The 18,899-nt window shown below is 40.2% G+C and overlaps 2 protein-coding genes across 2 annotated transcripts; both read right to left on the minus strand.

Moving 5' to 3' along the window:
- Positions 1–764: 764 nt before the first annotated feature.
- Positions 765–2,150, minus strand: OR6B1 (olfactory receptor family 6 subfamily B member 1; the record flags this gene model as incomplete). The annotated part of the gene is made up of 1 exon (XM_084788093.1): positions 765–2,150. One exon carries the CDS (start codon positions 2,148–2,150, stop codon positions 1,206–1,208), a length of 945 nt encoding a protein of 314 aa, XP_084644219.1. The 3' UTR covers positions 765–1,205.
- On the minus strand, positions 2,042–18,899 carry LOC311600925 (olfactory receptor-like protein OLF3; the record flags this gene model as incomplete). The annotated part of the gene is made up of 3 exons (XM_084788088.1): positions 2,042–2,166; positions 5,383–5,437; positions 17,902–18,899. 2 exons carry the CDS (start codon positions 18,897–18,899, stop codon positions 5,398–5,400), a joined length of 1,038 nt encoding a protein of 345 aa, XP_084644214.1. The 3' UTR covers positions 2,042–2,166; positions 5,383–5,397.

The raw sequence follows: 18,899 nt of genomic DNA on the forward strand, positions 1-18,899 counted from the left end.
TTAGGTGAAACTTGTAACAGATGTAATGAGGATTCTTGTTTAAAACTGATCATAAGAAAAATTAAATTCAGACCTCTAGAGCCATTATGTTAAATGTAGCTTACAGTAGAATTCACTTCACTATTGCCAAGACTGTAAAACAGAGCATATCTATAGAGCTAATCAAAAAGATTTTATGAAGGATGTTGGATAAAGATCTGAGGATGACAGTGGCATGAAAGAAAACTCATATCAATGATTAAAATTGTGGTATTACTTGTATCTGTGTACAGGTGGTACAGGTATATGAAAAGACAGGAAAAGGAGGATGGATGAGAAAATTCTGGGTTTGGACGACAAAGGGACTAATAAGGCTAGTTGAATCAGCATTGAACTTATTTAAGATTTATTCATCATCTACTTTACACTAATCCACTAGAGGATACAAACAAATATTCTAAACTTCAAGAAAAAGCAACTGCATGAATTGTATCAGACTAAAAGATATGGTTGTATCATGTGCAGTTCACTCACAGATGTATAAAAGCATGCTCTTGCTGGCAGAAGGAGTGCCACTCAAGGAGTGGTACTTGCACCAGTCAGTTGGTTCTGGAGAAAGGTATAGGAAAGATTTGGGGAATAGCTTTCTAGCCTCTGCCACAAACACTGACTCATGAGGCTGTCATGTTGATGAACCTGGCATTCCCCAAGCCAGGAACAAACCAGCCTGCAAGGGCAGACAGACGAATATCTTCCTACCACTGGGGATGTGCCAACTCCTCTGCACCCAACACTGGACCCTCCACCCCTCTCTCTACTTTTCCCCGAGGGGAACACGGGCAACAGGATTGTTGAGGAAGCTACTTCCTTTGCCTGTCAGGTAAGTGAGAAAGCAAACACACCACAGAATCTTTTCATCTCAGAACCGTTCATGCTTGCAGGACCCAAATCAATCCAAGTCACACAATGTGATATCATATCTTGTTTAAGTTATCTACAGTCTTATAAGCTCCATGATGAGCTAGAGCCAAAGAGAATTACTTTTCTATAGACATCTACATAGTATTTAGCATGGACCTTATGCACAAATACATATAAGTACCCAAGATTGGTGTGGACATAGTGACATCATATTGGCCCAATCAGTCTTGAGCTGGGGCATTAAAAGAGAAAAGATATAAAATAACAGAGGAGATAGTCCTTTCTTTCTAATCACTCATAATAGACTAGTCAGATCGGATGGTCTGGCAATAGATCAGTTTCTTTAGAGCTTCTTTGACCTCTCTGTTCCTTAGGCAATAAATGAAAGGATTGAAAGCTGGGGTGACAATGGCATAGAAGATGGAAATAACTTTGTTCATGTTGAAGGCGTGGATAGCTCGGGGTCGGGCATACATAAAAATCGTGGCTGAATAGAAGATGGTGACCACGACAAGGTGGGAAGCACAGGTGGAAAAGGCTTTCTGCTTTCCTGTTGGCATGCGTAGCACAGTGGCCAGAATGCATCCATATGATAAAACGGTGATTGACAGTGGGAAGAGAAAGATGACAAGAGCCAAGACAAAGTCCACCAACTCGGCAATGGACATGTCTGTGCAGGAGAGATTAAGAACTGGAGAAATGTCACAGAAGAAGTGGTTGATGACATTGGGACCACAGAAGCTGAGGCGAGAGATGAAGTAGATCTTTGCCAAAGAGATGCCAAAGCCAATGACCCATGAACCAAGAGCCAGGCGGAAACAGAGCCCATGGCTCATGATGGTGGGGTAGTGCAACGGGCGGCAGATGGCTACATAACGGTCATAGGCCATAGCAGCCAGGAGAACACATTCCGTACACATAAGTGCGATGAAGAAGTAAAGCTGTATCATACAGTGGGTGAAGGAGATGCTGTTACTCATGGACCAGAAGCTGAACAGCAGCTTGGGCACAGTCACAGAAATGTACCAGGTCTCCAGGAAAGACAAGTTGGCCAGGAAGAAGTACATGGGCTTGTGCAGTGGTCGGTTCTGCTGCACCAGGAGGATGATGATCACATTTTCAGCTACAGTCAGAATATAGGCCACAAGAAACATCAGGAACACTGCTGTTCTCATGCTCAAGCTCCCAGGAAAACCTACTAAAATGAACTTGGTGACTCGGGTCTGGTTCTCCACCTCCATATCAGACATGCAGGATTTAACCTTCCTGAGAGAAAAGAATCACTTGATCAGAATCCATGGTCTGCTCAACGTCTTTTATCTTTGTCTTCTTTAAATAACAACAGCAGAAACAGTTTCTTATTAATAGCATATCATAGATTAGAATTCAGTGGTTCTCAACCTGTCGGTTGAGGCTCCTTTACGAGTCACACATTGGATATCCTGCACATTCAATATTTGCATTATAATTTATAACAGCACCAAAATTGCACTTATGAACTAGCAACAAAATAATCTTACAGCTGGAACTGTATACAAGAGGAACTGTGTTAAAGGGGCCTCAGCATTAGGAATATTGAGAACCAGTAGGTTAGAGAGATTCATGTACCATAATAACATGCTGAAACTCAATTTCCCACATAGAATCTTTGCTTATATGCTGTCACTTCCATTTTAATGACAAGGCATTAGAGAGGTGTTAAGTACATTTCTATGGTTTCACTGACAGGAAGGTAGGGATTCTATTCAAGTCTAAGTCTGAGACCACGTCTATCTAATATCCTCATCTGCCTTCATGAGCACCTTCTAAGTAAGCTAGCAAACCCCACTTTGTGTTACAGCTGCCAGTTTGAAAAGATGCACTGGCCTTCCTGAGCTGTCATCTGGTCACAATTCTGGAATTTCTTCCTCATAACTGGGAGACTGTTACATGCCACTTGTTTCCTTTTTCTTCCACCATCAGTTAGACCGAGTCTGTCACCATCTGAATTGATGATTGGAGGCTTGAGGAGAGTTAAGCTCATCCCTGTGAAATCTCTGGACTTCATTCCAGTCCCAAGTGTTCTATGTTGTTGCTCTGCTCTCAAAACCATGCCCTCTCTCTAACCCATTTTCCTCTCTTGTGGATGTGAGCATTAATGTGTTCAGTGGATGTCACTGTGGATTAAAATGAAATTGAAATCAAGCAAATGGTGTTTTATATAAACTGTAAGTGACAATGAGTGTGGAAGAGGCTCTGGCTTCTTATTAAAGAAGTAAAGATATATCTATATTGGTATGGGATAGTGTCATGGCTGTAATCCAAGTCAGTGGTGAGAAGCAGAAAGGTGGGTCAGTAGGCTTTCTGTTTCTGAGGATAAAGATAGTGTCTTGGGGGATATAATTACTGAAGCTAAAATGGAAATGCATTAAATATTTTCTCATGAAGATTAAAAGTCAGAAAGAAACAGCATATGATCTGAAATGGGATGTGCCTCTGATCTCTGAGGAAGTGACATTTAAGCACAGGATTCCAAGTCCAGATCTTTGAAGACCTGAGGTGAAAGAGACTCAAGGAAAAATGAGGCCCCTGTTGCTACACTGTGGTGGATAGAAAAGGAGCTAGGAAGTGGTGGGAAAATAGGGGTGACCAAGTAGACAAGACCCCAAAGATAGAAAAAAAATGATCTGAGTAGTGGCTAAATTGCAATGGTAGGCAAGCGGAGGGTTAAAGGGGCATACATGATTGTGTCATGGAAAGATAACTGTCACTGCAAAGTGACCTGTGAGAATGGTGTGGCAATGCCAATGACCTTGAAGACTGGGTTGATAGAGAGGTATAGTCTTTAACAGAAATTAGTGAATTTGGATGCAGAAGTTTATGGGGGGAAAGAAAGATCAAGGAGAAATCACAGAAGGATATCACATAGATGCATTGCCGTTTACTAACAGAAAAGGTGGGCGTTTTCATAGGCGTTCTCCAAATAACCAAACAGATGCAAATGGTCGAGCATTTGCTGTGTTTGATGAACAATAATGTTCCACTGCATCCTCTAAGAAGAAACCAGGGAGAACTCACTAGAGGCCAGGAACTTTGCTTTCCAGGGTTCATAAAATGCAGCATTTAACCCGTAAACTAATGTTGATGAAACAAGCACTTGACTTTCCCAGAAGAGGCAGTGTAGCTCAGAAGCATGAAGTAACAGTTCCTAACTAAACAGGGATACAGCTGGAATTAATTATACGGAAGCCTGGGCCTGTCTGAACCACCCCATCAACTGCTAGGCTCATTAGCCCACAGGCAACGTCAGAGTTCACCACTTTTAAACTGTTAAAACCTATGGTTCTTTTAGAAAATGTTTTCCAGTCCCACTGAAATTTAATTATAAGCACAAGCCATTGGAAATGGAATGAACATATGACACAAGAATACCTTTTACCTGAAACACAACAGAGAGGAGAATATAGAAACACTTGTCACATGGTCTAGAGATAAGATAAGCATGGCATACATCCTGAGATCTCTCAGGGAGAAGATGAGCTATTGCAGGCAAATGAATCAGAAGGGAAAAAGCATAGAGGTCAACAGCACAGCATACTAGCTCAATGGCTGTTGTTTGACAAACGGAGAAGGAATGGCTTGAAAAGGGATGTGTGGCATGAGAAGAAAGGGAGACCCCTCAGGATCCATATCCTGGGGAGCTACACACACAGTAGGAAGGCGTTTAAGAGCCATCCATAAGAAGAAGAACAAATAATGTCTGAATGTCAGGAGGATTGTAATTAGCTGTATATTTCACCCTGGCTGTTGATATTAGAAGATAAGCAGGTTACCAAGAAGAGACTTGATACCCTATGAGCATATAAAGGGGGAGGAGGTCCCCCTTAGTCACAGTTATAGGGGAGGGGAGTAAGGGGAAAATGGGAGGGAGGGAGGAATGGGAGGATACAAGGAATGGGATAACAATTGAGATGTAATATGAATGAATTAGTAAAATATATTTAAAAAAGAAGATATACTGGTAGAACACAATTATCAAATGTGAAGTTGTTGGGCAATCTGGAAGTCTCCCTCCTAGCTCACACACACAGGGACACAAACAAGGAAGAGGAAAGTCATAGCTAAAAGGTGATTGTTAAACTGAGATGAACATATTCAGCTCTCTCTAGCTACATAAGTAACACCTGCTCACATAAGAAAGACCAAGGGATCTGTGGCATTGGGAGGCTAGGGGCAGGTAGGAATCTGAGGTCAGTGGTCATGTATTGGGATATTTATTTATTTATAAGGAAATACTTCTCAAAAGCAATAGGTGAAGCCTAGTCCCTTGATGTGTTGCCCAGTTCTCTGAACATAGGTTTCAGAAAATGAGAGTTATCATTCTGTCCAATTGCTGGAATTGCAGTGGATGGAAAGGAAAGACACGAAATATTTAGAATTTAAATACTACTGCCTCCTAAGAGTTGTCGATATATTATAGATGCTTCAAGAGGGACCACTTACCTTGGCTCAGCAGCCTCAGATGGGGTAGAATGTGAAAAGAAATTCCTCACTGACTCTAAAATAAGAAGTACAAAGAAGAGATTCAGGTATTGAATAGATACGAGGAACCCACTCCCTAAACCTAGAACAACCCAATGGGCACGGATTACCCCACTGCTTTCCAGCAGATGGCCAGGGCTATATGAGAGGCTGTCCCTGGACACTAAGACCACATTTGTGTCCAGTGTGGCACCAGGCTGGATCTTCCAGCACTCTGAGGCCAGACCTCCCATGGCCTTCTGATGAGTATTGTTCTTGCCCAGGGCACATCAAGCTGTGAATGTCTTTGTTCATCTGAGGACTTTATACAGCATCAGGATCTTCTTGGCATCTCTCCCAGGACCCAAGAGGAAAGAACACTGACAACAGCTGTCCAAGTCTCCTGTGGTGGTGAAGGAAATTTATGCCTATAGTGGCCATCTCATTTGTTTTATGTGATATTGGTTCCACAGGGGGGAATCCCTTATGCCCATATACTTTAGTAAGAATCATACTTTTTTAAAATTTCAAGACAGAGTTTCTCTGTATAGCCTTAGATGTACTGGACACACTTGAGACGAGAGAGATGCATTTAATTATCTACTTTCAGTTACTTAATATTATCTTGGATTTTGGGAAACAGAATGACCGCATCAATTCTCCAAAGAATAGCATGACTGCTGAGCTATACTGGTCACAATACTGGTATTGTGACAATTTAATATGACAGGTGACTGCCACTTTCACCTACAGGATGTCATTTGACTAATATTATACATGCTGAGACAAAAATCACGGTTTTGCACATATCCCTTCCCTGTATGTATAGAACTCCTAAGCAGCCTTCACAACAAAGGAAAGCTGACAGATTACCTGTGGTTTCATAAAACAGTAAGTGGAAACAGTCCATTCTGGGATGCCACTCACACTGATAGCAACTGAAAGAACAGCTGCCTTAATTTTTTTCATGGGACTGAAATACAGAAAACAAATTATAAAACCATAATAATAAGATATTTCTTTTAAGTCTGTGTCCTAAGTTTGCCTCTGAGTTCCAGAAACAATCTGATGTCACTTAAAATGTGCCCTTTAATCATAACTTTCCATCATGAATTTAAACTATTTTGTAAGTAGAAAATGACAGTATTTATCCCAAGATATGTTGCTTTTACAGCATGAGTAATATGCTAGTCAGGGCAGTCTTTTCCTTTTATTGTGACAAGAGCCCATGAATTGTCATAACTACAATTCTTTTTTTTTTTACTTCATGCATTTTATTGTCTATATTTATAATAACTACAATTCCTGAGGTCAAAATTTCATCCAAATAATCTTAAATGGATCTGAGACATTTGTTAGATACAACTGGGTATATGTGATGGCACTCTGACATGCTGCTATCAAGAGTTTAAATAGTAAATATTTCCTTGGAGCTTTTTGTATACCTCCCAATGGCTCCAGTCTTGTGGTCTCTGATCCATGAGATATGGGACAATAATGAAGACAATGGAACTCACTATACAGCTCCTCAAATTCTGTGGCTCTTGGATGTTTGTTTGCTTGTTTTTCATAACCTTGTCTTGTTGTTGCATTGTGGCCAGAGTCTTTTTATTTCTCCAGCTATATGAGTATGACATAGTTTATTTGTCTACAAACTGGTGAAGTCGTGTTCCCATTTGGGACATATTTTCAAGACTTTGGCCATTTGAAAATTTACTTTAACCTTCTCTTGCTATTGAACAAAGCCTGAAGGTCACCTGGAGGTGAACTCTTTGGATTCTTTCAGGCCTCATTTGAACAAACACCCAAAGCAAGGTTTGTTTAGTCTTATTTTGAACATTATGAATTTGCATATCATCCTTGAAGAGTAGTCATGCTAATCTTCCTGTTGTGTTCTGAGTTTAGTACATGTGCTGCCAAAGCAAGCACCACACTAAGTTTTTATAATCCCCAAATCCCCATTGTATCTTCTTCCACAACTACCTTCTGCCAAACTTTTTTTTAATCTGTCCATTGCTTATCTCAGCCCTCATTCATCCCAACCCCAACAGAGGCTGTTACAAATTCTCTTTAAATGCTGGTAGTCAGCCTGGCAACATGTTGTACCTCAGTGTACTCATCAGGATCAGGGGAGAGAGAACCAGTTAAAGGTCAATCTAGGCAATTTAGTGAGACCATATCTTAAAACATGAAAACTAAATAGAGGGCTGGGGATATAGCTCAGTAGAGATGTGCCTAGTGCATGCAAAGCTCTGGATTCAATCCCTAGTAAATCTGCCTCCGTCACCTTCTCTATGCCACACCTGCACACTGCCTTCAGTCACCTTCACCTGGAAAGCTGTTCTAGTTTTGAGATTACTTCAAGTCATGAAAACTAGGGTTAAGTCCTTGCAATAACCCTTAGTTAGCTTGATAAATGGAAGCTGTCAGCCAAATTTCTTTGAGAATGATGTTCACATTGTTCTTCCTCTTACTTAGTGTCTATGCCAGAAGGATGGGCCACCATCTTGATGGTTTCCCAATGTGAGACGTGAGGATATTTAAATGCCCTCAACTCCCCCACTACAGTGTAGCATTCTACCTTCATGATACTTCTCCTAAATGTTGAAACATTTTTTTTCATTTAGACAATAATTCCTTCAGACAGGTTTTGACATCCAATGAGTTATTTTTGTAGTGAGTCAGAATTTCCCACTCTGGGAATGTTGTCCCGTTTCCATAGGTTGGGGAAGATAGTATTTTGCTTGTTTTCTTGGGCAAAGGCTGCTTGTCATTACAAAGGGGTTGGTTAGAAGTTATTAATGGTCTTATTCAGAGAGAAAACAAGGTATAAAAACTTAGACTCAGGGCTTTCTCTCTTTCCTTTTCTCTGTCTTTCGTTCTTAAGTAAGGAGAAAGGAATGGAAAAGAAAGAAAGGGGAATATGAGGATATCTTACAGGAATAATAAAACAAAAGGCAGATTATTATCAATATAGCTTGTCTATTGTGAGTATTCAGAGACGTACAAGTGTCTCTGAAGTGTGTTTACTACAGTTACTTTGATAAATTCCAAAGAAGATGTTTTATTCTTAGTTTTTAAAAAAACCTTCCATCTTGGCAAGTATGATGACACATGCCTTTGATCCCAGCAATCAGGAGGTAGAGGCAGGCAGATCTTTGAGTTTGAGGCCAGCCTGGTCTACAGAGTGTATTCCAGGACAGCTAGGGCTACACAGAGAAACCCTGTATTTAAAAAAAAGGGGAAAGAAGAAAGGAAGAAGGAAAGAATTAAGAAAGAAAGATGGAAATATAGATAGATAGAAAGAGACCTCCACGTTTATTTCCACAGTCATTGCATTAGTTTATGTTCTCTTTCCTCCATTTTCTCACCAATATTGGCTGACATTTGTTTTCCTTCTTTTACTTTTTGTTCGAAATAGATTCTTTTGTCATATACAATACATCCCTACCACAGTTGTCCCACCCTCCACTCCTCCCAGCCTCCATTACTCATCTGCCCCTCTTTGGAAAAGAACAGACTGACATTTGTGCACTCTCTCTCGCTCTCTCTCTCTCTCTCTCTCTCTCTCTCTCTCTCTCTCTCTCTCTCCACCCTTTCTTTCCTTCTTCCTTCATTCCTTCCTTTATTCCTTCATTTCTTCATTCCTTTCTGTGTGGTTTTGTTTTTGTTTATTTGTTTTCTGAGAGAGGGTTTCTCTGTGTAACAGCCCAGGCTATCCTGGAACTCACTTTGTAGATGAGGCTGGCCCCAAACTCACAGAAATTTTCCTGCCTCTGCTTCCCAAGTACTGGGATTAAAGGTATGTGCCACCACCCAGCTGACATTTATTTTCTTTTTTTTTTATTAATTTATTCTTGTTACATCTCAATGGTTATCCCATCCCTTGCATCCTCCCATTCTTCCCTCCCTCCCATTTTCCCCTTACTTCCCTCCCCTATGACTGTGCCTGAGGAGGACCTCCTCCCCCTGTATATGATCATAGGGTATCAAGTCTCTTCTTGATAGCCTGCTATCCTTCCTCTGAGTGCCACCAGGTCTCCCCCTCCAGGGGACATGGTCAAATATGAGGCACCAGAGTTCGTGTGAAAGTCATACCCCACTCTCCACTCAAACAATAGATTTTGACAAATTTTGAATGGATTTTGTACAGGGTAAGAGATAATGTCTAGTGTCATTACGCTGTGAATGAATACCCAGCTTTCCCAGCATCATTTGTTGAAGAAGATGTCTGATCTACAGTGTGTGCTTTGGCATCTGGTCAAGTATCAGGTGCCTGTAGCTTTGCCTGTTTGCTGGGTCCTCTATTCTTTTCCACTAACTGACAGGTGTGTTTTTGCCCCAGTACCATATTGTGATACCTCCAGCATTATTCTGTTTGCTCAAGATGGTTTTGAATATTGTATGAAGAATGTTATTGGAATTATGATGTAAATTGTCTTGACTCTGTGAGTTGCTTTTGCTAATAGGGATATTTTCATAATACTAATTCTGCTATTCCACAACATGGAAGGTCTTTCCATCTACTAATACTTTCTTTTCTTAAATGTTTAAAATTTTCATTTTTAGATGTATTTTACTTCTTTTATAATGTTTATTCTTAGGTATTTTTTAAAAATTGTGAATGGAATATGAAGAATTTTGTCCAATGGGAGAGGAGCAAGAGTAGTGAGATTCAGGATATTTCTTTGAATATTAGTTACTTTAGAAGGACACAATAAAGAAATTTCATAAGATCTCAATCTGCTTGCAGATAAAAACTAAGCATTGTGGGAATTTCATTAGCCTTCTATAGAATTATGTGCATAAGGAGGCCATAGTTATTTCATTTACACCCTACAATACTCTCACCAGAAGCAACCTGGTTGCTCTTGTGCAGAGAGGTAACCACTAGGAATAGCCACTCTCTGTTAGCTAGGATATCCAATTGGCCATGGCAGTATCTGTGTTGCTGAACGACTCCAGATTCATTCTCATGGGTTTCATGAACAAAGGGGAGTTGGACATTTGTTCTCAGAATGTCCTTTCAGTGGAAGAATCAGGCAGAACATCTTTTTTTTCCCCAATGTTTTATTGATTCCTTGTAAATTTTACATCATGCACCTCAATCCCACTCATCTCCCTGCCTTTTCATATTCATCCTCCACCCTTGCAACCTCCATATCAAAAGAAAATAAAAATATATAATAAATAAATAAAAATTAACAACAGCAGCACATATTTCACCATGGTAACTGTGGTGTGTCACACGGTATATGCTATTGCCCAAACAGGTTTACTTGCAAATTTTCATTGCAGTGATTCATTGGTCTGATTCAACTCCTCTGGCTTCTGCTACAATGTCACAGACTTACTTTTTATATGATAAATCACTGTCCTTTCCTTAAAGGTAAGGCAAGTATTATTTCTTGAGCAACACAGGGACAAGAATATACTTATGAATATCTATGAAAAAAGTATTTAAGTCAAATATCATCTAAACATATATATGTTAGGGATGAAAACTTTTAGATAAAATGTAGTATAACTAAACATTATAATTGAGCAATATTGTTTAATTAGATATGATCATTCAAAATGTATTAACTCTTATTGCCATTATAATTTATCATACTTACTCTTTATTTTGGAGAAGTTAATGATATTTACCTTTGACATATTGCTTTAGATTCTATTTCCCTGAAATAAGTGTATAATCAATAAAATGCCATAACTCAAATATTTTTTATATTTCCTAATAAAGGAATAGGAAGTGGAGATAGCCTCCAAGAACAATGAAGGCTATGTGTTTATACTGGCAATTGACTCAAAATGAGACTGCATAGCTGTTGAAACTCCCGAATGAAAAACCATTTGAAGCTAGTGTCTTAAGAGAGGTATAAGCAGAACAACTTTTGTCTCCTTAAACACAGTTTCAGATTTCGCTGCTAAGTTTTAGTTCTGTATGAGTTGGGTAATTACTATAAAGAATTACTATAAAGCTTGAACCATAACAAATACATATGGATTCACTTTCCATAATATCTTATAAATCCCTTTAACTGGCTTTTAGTTTGAGAGATGTGCAATCTGTCACAGAGGTGGTTGGGGAACTAATACTAGCACTTGTCTAGATACACGAGGCCCTTAAAATCTTTATGAACAAGTTTATGCAACATGTGCAGCCTTTGGTTTGCAGAATCCTCTGAGAGGATGACTTTTAACAGTGAGTCATATGTCTACTTTATCAGAATAGTCCCCTCATAATAGATTGTATTCATCTCTAGAGCTTGGGGAATCTATATGTTATCTTGCTAGCCTTGTGGCTTAATGGTCAAGTATATTGTTGTTTCACATATGAATACAAAAGGTTGGTAACAGTGTAAATGACAGAATCAGAAGATGTAATTGACAATAAAGTATGGGGTTTTGGGCATATAAGACAGCTAAGTATTAGTATGTGCAGCTCATAAGCCTTGAAAAAGTCTCTGTTCTCCTACATTTATTTTCTCTCCAGGAAGAGCAAATGTGTTATGAAAACTGCTATGGGAAATAGTAAATTCTGGATTTACATAATATCTAATAATAGGCTTCTTACTTTCATCTTCTGCATTTAGAGGGTCCTGTTAAATTTTTAATGAGATCTTCTGTTTTAACTAAGCTTTTTTTTTTTCTAAACTGGAATGAAGTGTTTCTTTTTTTTCTGAGATAAATGAGCTCAAGCAATTTCATGTTATTTTTAGACTACAGCCTGGTAGCATCTATCTTAGTTGAAGTTTGAAGATTGGTTTGAGTGAGGGATACTTAGGTCACTGTAGCAAGTAAGATCATTCCTGCGAGCAGTAAGTGGGCACCACTAAAATACTTAAGCCAGAGGGAATCATTTATGCGATAAGCATATATATATTGGTAAAGCATTAGTTTATGGATTATAACTGAAGATAAGTAAATTTTCCAAAGTTATTTTTACTGTAAGAAAGAAAACCAAAGGGCTGGAGAGATGGCTCTGCGGTGGGGAGAACTTGAAGAGAAGGCAGGCTTGGTTCCCAGTGGCCACATGAGAGCTCACAACCATCTGTTCCTCTAGTTACAGGAGATCTGATAGCCTGCTTTGAGCTCTATGGGAATCTGGCACATACTTGGCATATATATATGGGCAATGCACTCATACGCATAAAAGTATATAAATAAATAAATAAATAAATAAATAAATAAATAAATAAATAATCATTTGTTAATCGAAAAGGAAAAGAAAATAAACTGCAGCCCTTCAACTCTAGAACCCTTCATGGTTACTGCAGGCCTGGCCTTCTTAGTGGAGTTGGTGATTGAAGGACAACAGTGTGAGGGAAATGATAAAACCATCTTCTGGGAGATGAAACCACAACTCCAGTGCAACAAGTTTTCATCTTCCTGTTAGCAATAAAATAAAATAATACAACGACATGTCTAGAAAACAGAAACTGTGTAATCAATCTGTGGTTTTACTCACTGAGAAAACCACAAAGACCTGGATGACAGTTGACTTTTGCAAAAATTATTTCTTCCTCCAAGTATTAGATGTTTTCTCTTATTACGCAGAATTTAGCTTAAAAAATATTTCCATTGGCCTTTAGTATCACTTAATACTTTAGTACTAATATCCATAGCTGTACAGCATAATAAATAAAGTAATTTCTTGACAAAATGTCTGTATTATACTATGAAAAGCCTTTTAACATCATGTTTTTAGTCGTTGTTTGAGATTATCATGCATGCACACAATGCGTTTTAATCATATTCCCTCCCCTGACTCCTTCCACATCTACCTCCACTCTTCTTTCTCCAAATTTGTGTTCTCTTAAAAAAAATCCCACTAGCTCTAATATAAAGACATTCATTTAGTATGTGCGTGCATACATATGAGTATGTTTTTGAGTGCCTATGCTGTGGCATTTATGTGGGAGGTCATGGATAAAGTCAGTTTTTCTCCTTTCACTATAAAGTCCTGGAGATGAAATTCTGGAATAAATTTTGGTGTCAAATGCTCTTTTCTACTGAGAAAGCAGAAGGCAATCTTACATAGACCCTTAAACTTTGTTTTTTAGAAATATTTTATTAACTTATTCATATTACATCTAAATTGTTAGCCCATCCCTTGTATCCTCCCATTCCTCTCTCCCTCCCATTTTCCCCTTACTCCCTTGCCCTATGTCTGTGACTGAGGGGGACCTCCTCCCCCTGTATATGCTCATAGGGTATCGAGTCTCTTCTTGGTGACTTGTTATCCTTCCTCTCAGTGCCACAAGGCCTCCCCATCAAGGGGATGTGGTTAAAATGGGGCACCAGAGTTTGTATGAAAGTCAGACCCCACTCTCCACTCAATGGTGGAGAATGTCCTGTCCATCGGCTAGGTCTGGGTAGGAGTTTGAAGTTTACTGCCTATATTTTCCATGGCTGATGCCATAGTTTGAGCAGGACCCCAGGACCCAGACCCATCTGTCATAATGTTCTTCTTGTAGGTTTCTAGGACCCTCTGGATCCTTCATTTACTCCATTCCCCCATGCTTCTCTCACCTAAAGTCCCAGAGGATGTCCTCCCCTCTGACCCACTTTTCTGGTAGGTAAAGTCTTTCATGTGACATGCCCCTTGGGCTAGTGTCTCAATATAAGTGAGTATATATCATTTGTCTCTTTTTGCTTCTGGGTTAACTCACTCATTATGATAATTTATAGTTCAATTCATTTGTCTACAAATTTTGGGAATTCCTTGTTTTTAATAGCTGAATAGTATTCCATAGTGTAAATGTACCACAGTTTCTTTATCCATTCTTCTACTGAGGGACACTTAGGCTGTTTCCATGTTCTGGCTGTTATGAATAAGGCAGCTATGAACATGGTTGAGCATATGTCCCTGTTGTGTGGTAGAGCATTATCTGGGTATATTCCAAGGAGTGGAATAGCTGGGTCTTGAGGAAGCCCTATTCCCATTTTTCTGAGAAAGCATCAGATAGATTCCAAAGTGGTTGTCTAGTTTGCATTCCCACCAGCAATGAAGGAGTGTTCCTCTCTCTCCACATCCTTGCCAGCATGTGGTGTCACTTGTGTTTTTAATCTTAGCCATTCTGATGGGTGTAAGATGGATTCTCAGTGTTGTTTTGATTCACATTTCTCTGATGACTAACGATGCTGAGCATTTCTTTAAGTGTTTCTATACAATAAAAGATCCTCCGGAGAAATCTCCATACCCGATCTCAAGCTGAACTATAGAGCAACACTAATTAAAACAGCATGGTACTGGCACTGCAATAGGCTAGTGGATCAATGGAATCGAAGTGAAGTCCCAAAGATGAATCCACACACACACACTTGATTTTTGACAAAGAAGCCAAATCCATTCAATGGAAAAATGATAGCATCTTCAACAAATGGTGCTGGCCTAACTGGATGTCTACATGTAGAAAAATGCAATTAGACCCCTATTTGTCACCATGCACAAAACTCAAGTCCAAGTGGATTAAAGACCTCAACATAAAACCAGCGACATTAAATCGGTTAGAGAAAACAGTGGGGAAGAGCTTGGAACACATTGGCACAGGAGACAACGTCCTGAATAGAACACCAACAGCCCAGTCCTTAAGGTCAACAATTAATAAATGGGACCTCATGTGGCTGAGAAGCTTCTGCAAAGCAGTAGACACTGTCAAGAGAACAAAGCGACAGCCTACAGACTGGGAAAAATCTTCACCAACCCTTCATCTGAAAAAGGTCTAATATCCAAAATATATAAAGAACTCAAGAAATTAAACACCACCAAACCAAAAAAAAAAAACCCAATTGAGAAATGGGACTCAGAACTAAACAGAGAATTCTCGACCCTTAAACTTTGAATGCTTAGGGAACAGGACGGAGCCTACCATAGATGTCCTCTGAAAGACTGCACCCAGCTGGGGGTCTATACAGATGCTGAGACTCACAGTCAAACTTTGGGCAGTGTGCAGTGAGTCCTATGGACGAGTTGGGGAATAAAAGGACCTAGAGTGGGCAGGAGCCTCATAAGGAAACCAACAAAATGTACAAATCTGGGCTCATGGGGGCCTTCAGAGACTGGTGCACCAACCAAGGACCAAGCACGGAGAGGACAGCTCAGATGCAGTCAATGGGCAGCTCAGTCTCCATGTGGATCTCCTAATATGGGGAGCAGGGACTGTCTCTGACATGAACTCCGATGTCCACACATTGATCACTTCCCCCTGGCAGGTTGGCCTTCCCAGACCACAGAGGAAGAGGATGCAAGCAGTCCTGATGAGACTTGATAGTCTGGGATCAGATGGTAGGGGAGGAGGGCTCCTCTTTTCTGAAGACTATTGCAGTAGTGAGGTGGCAAGGTGGAGGTAGGGTGGGACAGGGAGGAGACAGGGGAGGGAGCTGCAATCGGGAAGTAAAATAAATAAAATTATAATCCCAGCACTCAAGAGGCAGAGGCAGGCGGATCACCATGAGTTCGAGGACAGCCTGGTCTACAAAATAAGTCCAGGACAACTAAGGCTACATAAACAGAGCCTGTCTTGAAAAACCAAAAATAAATAAATAAATAAATTAATTAATTAATTAATTAATAAGAAAGGAATTTAAAATATTACATGAGAAGTCTTGGAACAGTGACAAAATATCAATTCTCTAATGAGTCAGTAATGTTTATTAACTCAACATTATACACAGTGTGTTTGACTAGGCACTAAATTTGTAAAATATAAACGTGGAACCTTTGCCATGCAATATGACAGCCTTCATTTCCCAAAGCAGCAACCAACATGTGTAGGACTCAATGGGTAAAGGCAATTGTTGTTAAATCTGATGACCTGAGTTCAATCCCTAGAACCCCTATGGTGTAAGGAAAAAAGGATATTCCTGAAACACGTACCTGGCTTACATGCACACACACACACACACACACACACACACATGCACACACACACACACACATGCACACACACATGCGCACACACACACACACACACACATGCAGAGTGTTTGATAGGGCATAGATAGCATCTGAAAATATCTATAGTTTTATTTGTGAACTAATATACATATAAATTTAAAATATGCACATAAAATGAACATTTTAGCTACACTAAAACAAGGTAAGATGTTGAATAGAGACCATCTAAAAGAGGAAGTGTGAAGTGCACTAAAAGAAAGCATGGGTACATCAGTGAGCTCAGCATACACTCCAAGTTGCTTCTCTAGTTGATGCAAAAGTAAAATGTACCTTGTAAGAAATGTTTCCAACTTTAAAGTCACTTAACATTACATTATAAATAAATTAATGTGACCAATTATATATTTTGTTTCATGTCCCATATCCCTACTGTTTAACCCAGACACACAGGAGGGCACACATACACAAACACCTACACACACACCAATTTTAAAGAAAATTTTATTTTTATTATTGATTATGTACACATGTGGCTGTGGCAGTGCTGTGCATATGAGGGCAGTATCCTGGAGTTCAGAAAAGGATGTTTGATACCCTAGAGCTGGAGATAAAGGAGCTTGTAAGGCATTGTGGGTGTTGAGAATTGACCTTCAGACCTCTGCAAGAAAGTTCCTAAGCCATCTCTCCAGCCCCTTAAATATAAATTTCATAGAACCTTAAGTCGACATAAATTCTTGGGAATAATGTAATTTTCTCCAAAACTTTCTTATACTACCAGAGAATTTTTCAGGCTACGTGGAAGATTTTTTAATTACAAATTCTAGAGAGCCCACTTCACTCTTACAAGAACTGAAGTTATAGAAATGAAAAAAAAAAGTCATGCAATTACATTGTTATTTATATTCGATGTACAATTGTCTTCTTTGGCAAGAATTACCAGAGCACAGTCTTACATCTCAAAACGTCCAAGTGATTTCATCCATAGCTTCAAAGGTGGTACAGAGTCATTAGCTCTGAACTAGTAAGGTGAGTGTGTCTTTGAATTGGCTGACAATTGGGAACACTTGAAGAAGAGTGAAAAGTGAACTTTCCCTGCAAATGATGGTGGGTTAGCATTTAGCATAAATTATCCCTCATTTGTTACAGCCACTCTGAGAACGTAGTACTTTTGCGCATTTAGCAAAATAGATTACTTCTGGCATGACATAGCTCAGAAACTTACCGGAGAGCTTAGGTAATGAACGGCCGAACAAGAAGGCTATGAGGCCAGGTGTGTTTGGACAAGCTGAGGTTCATCCCTTTCTCACTAACAGACTGACAAGATCAAAGGTGAGAGGAAGAGGTCTCCAAATCCTTGAGAGAACAGGATCTCAAGAGGGTATCTCATAGGTAACTGACATGCACATCGTCTGTGTTACTCCCTGCTATGAAACTCATCAAACACGTGTGTAGAAACTTTTTTTTTTTGACCATGACTATGTGATCACAATGATCGATTTTCCTCACCGAGGTGCAGGAGCTCTACCTACACCTAGCTGGTCTCAGGTTTGGTTCTCGAGATGGACAGCAGGGACTTCTTAAGATCTTCGTTCTCTTACCTTAATTTCCCAACAAGTTTCCTAAGAGCAGCCATGACTTCTTTATTCCTCAAGCTATAGATCACGGGGTTCAACATGGGTGCCACCACAGCATAAAACAGAGCAACCATCTTCTCCTTGTCCTCAGAGGAGGCAGAACGTGGCCCTAGGTAGGTGAAGATTGTGGCCCCAAAGCACATGCAAACCACAGTGAGGTGAGAGGCACAGGTGCCAAAGGCTTTGTGACGCCCCTGAGCAGAGCGGATGCGCAGAATGGCAATGACTATGCGAGTATAAGAGAACAGTACCAGGCAACAGGGGAGCATGATCACCAGGAACCCTGAAAGGGCCACCATGGCTTTGTTGAAAGATATGTCTACACAGGCTAGCCGAAGCACCGCGAGGGTCTCACAGGCGAAGTGATTAATGACATTGCGACACAAAGGAAGGCGGAAGGTGATCACTGTCTCCATCAGTGAGTTCAAGAAACCAGCCATCAAGCAACTGGAAGCCAGCCCCAGGCACAGTCCTCCACCCATGATGACGGTGTAGTGCAGGGGGTAGCATACTGCTACATAGCGGTCATAGGACATAGCTCCTAGAAGGAAGAACTCAGAACCCCCCAACGCCAAGGAGACGTAGAGCTGGAGCACACAGCTGTGGAAAGGGATGCGCTTTTGGGCTGAAACCAAGTGAGCCAACATCTGTGGGGCAATGCTATTCCCATAGCAAAGGTCCACTACGGAGAGAACACTGAGGAAGAAGTACATGGGACTATGAAGCCTGCTGTCCAGTCTGATGAGGAGAAGAATCAGGGAATTCCCCACAACGGTTATGAAGTACATGGCAAGGATGAGGACAAAGAGGAAGACCTGAGTGTCCCAGTCACTGGAGAGCCCTAAGAGGATGAACTCACCCACCCATGTCTGGTTAGCAGATTCCCCACCCATGAATTTCAGGATTGGAAGAGTGTTTTTCAGACCATGCTGCAGGCCAACACTTCTGAACTTCAAGGTCAT

The sequence above is a fragment of the Acomys minous genome, assembly GCF_964271855.1.
Source record: "Acomys minous genome assembly, chromosome: 6".
NCBI classification, from domain to species: Eukaryota; Metazoa; Chordata; class Mammalia; order Rodentia; family Muridae; genus Acomys; species Acomys minous.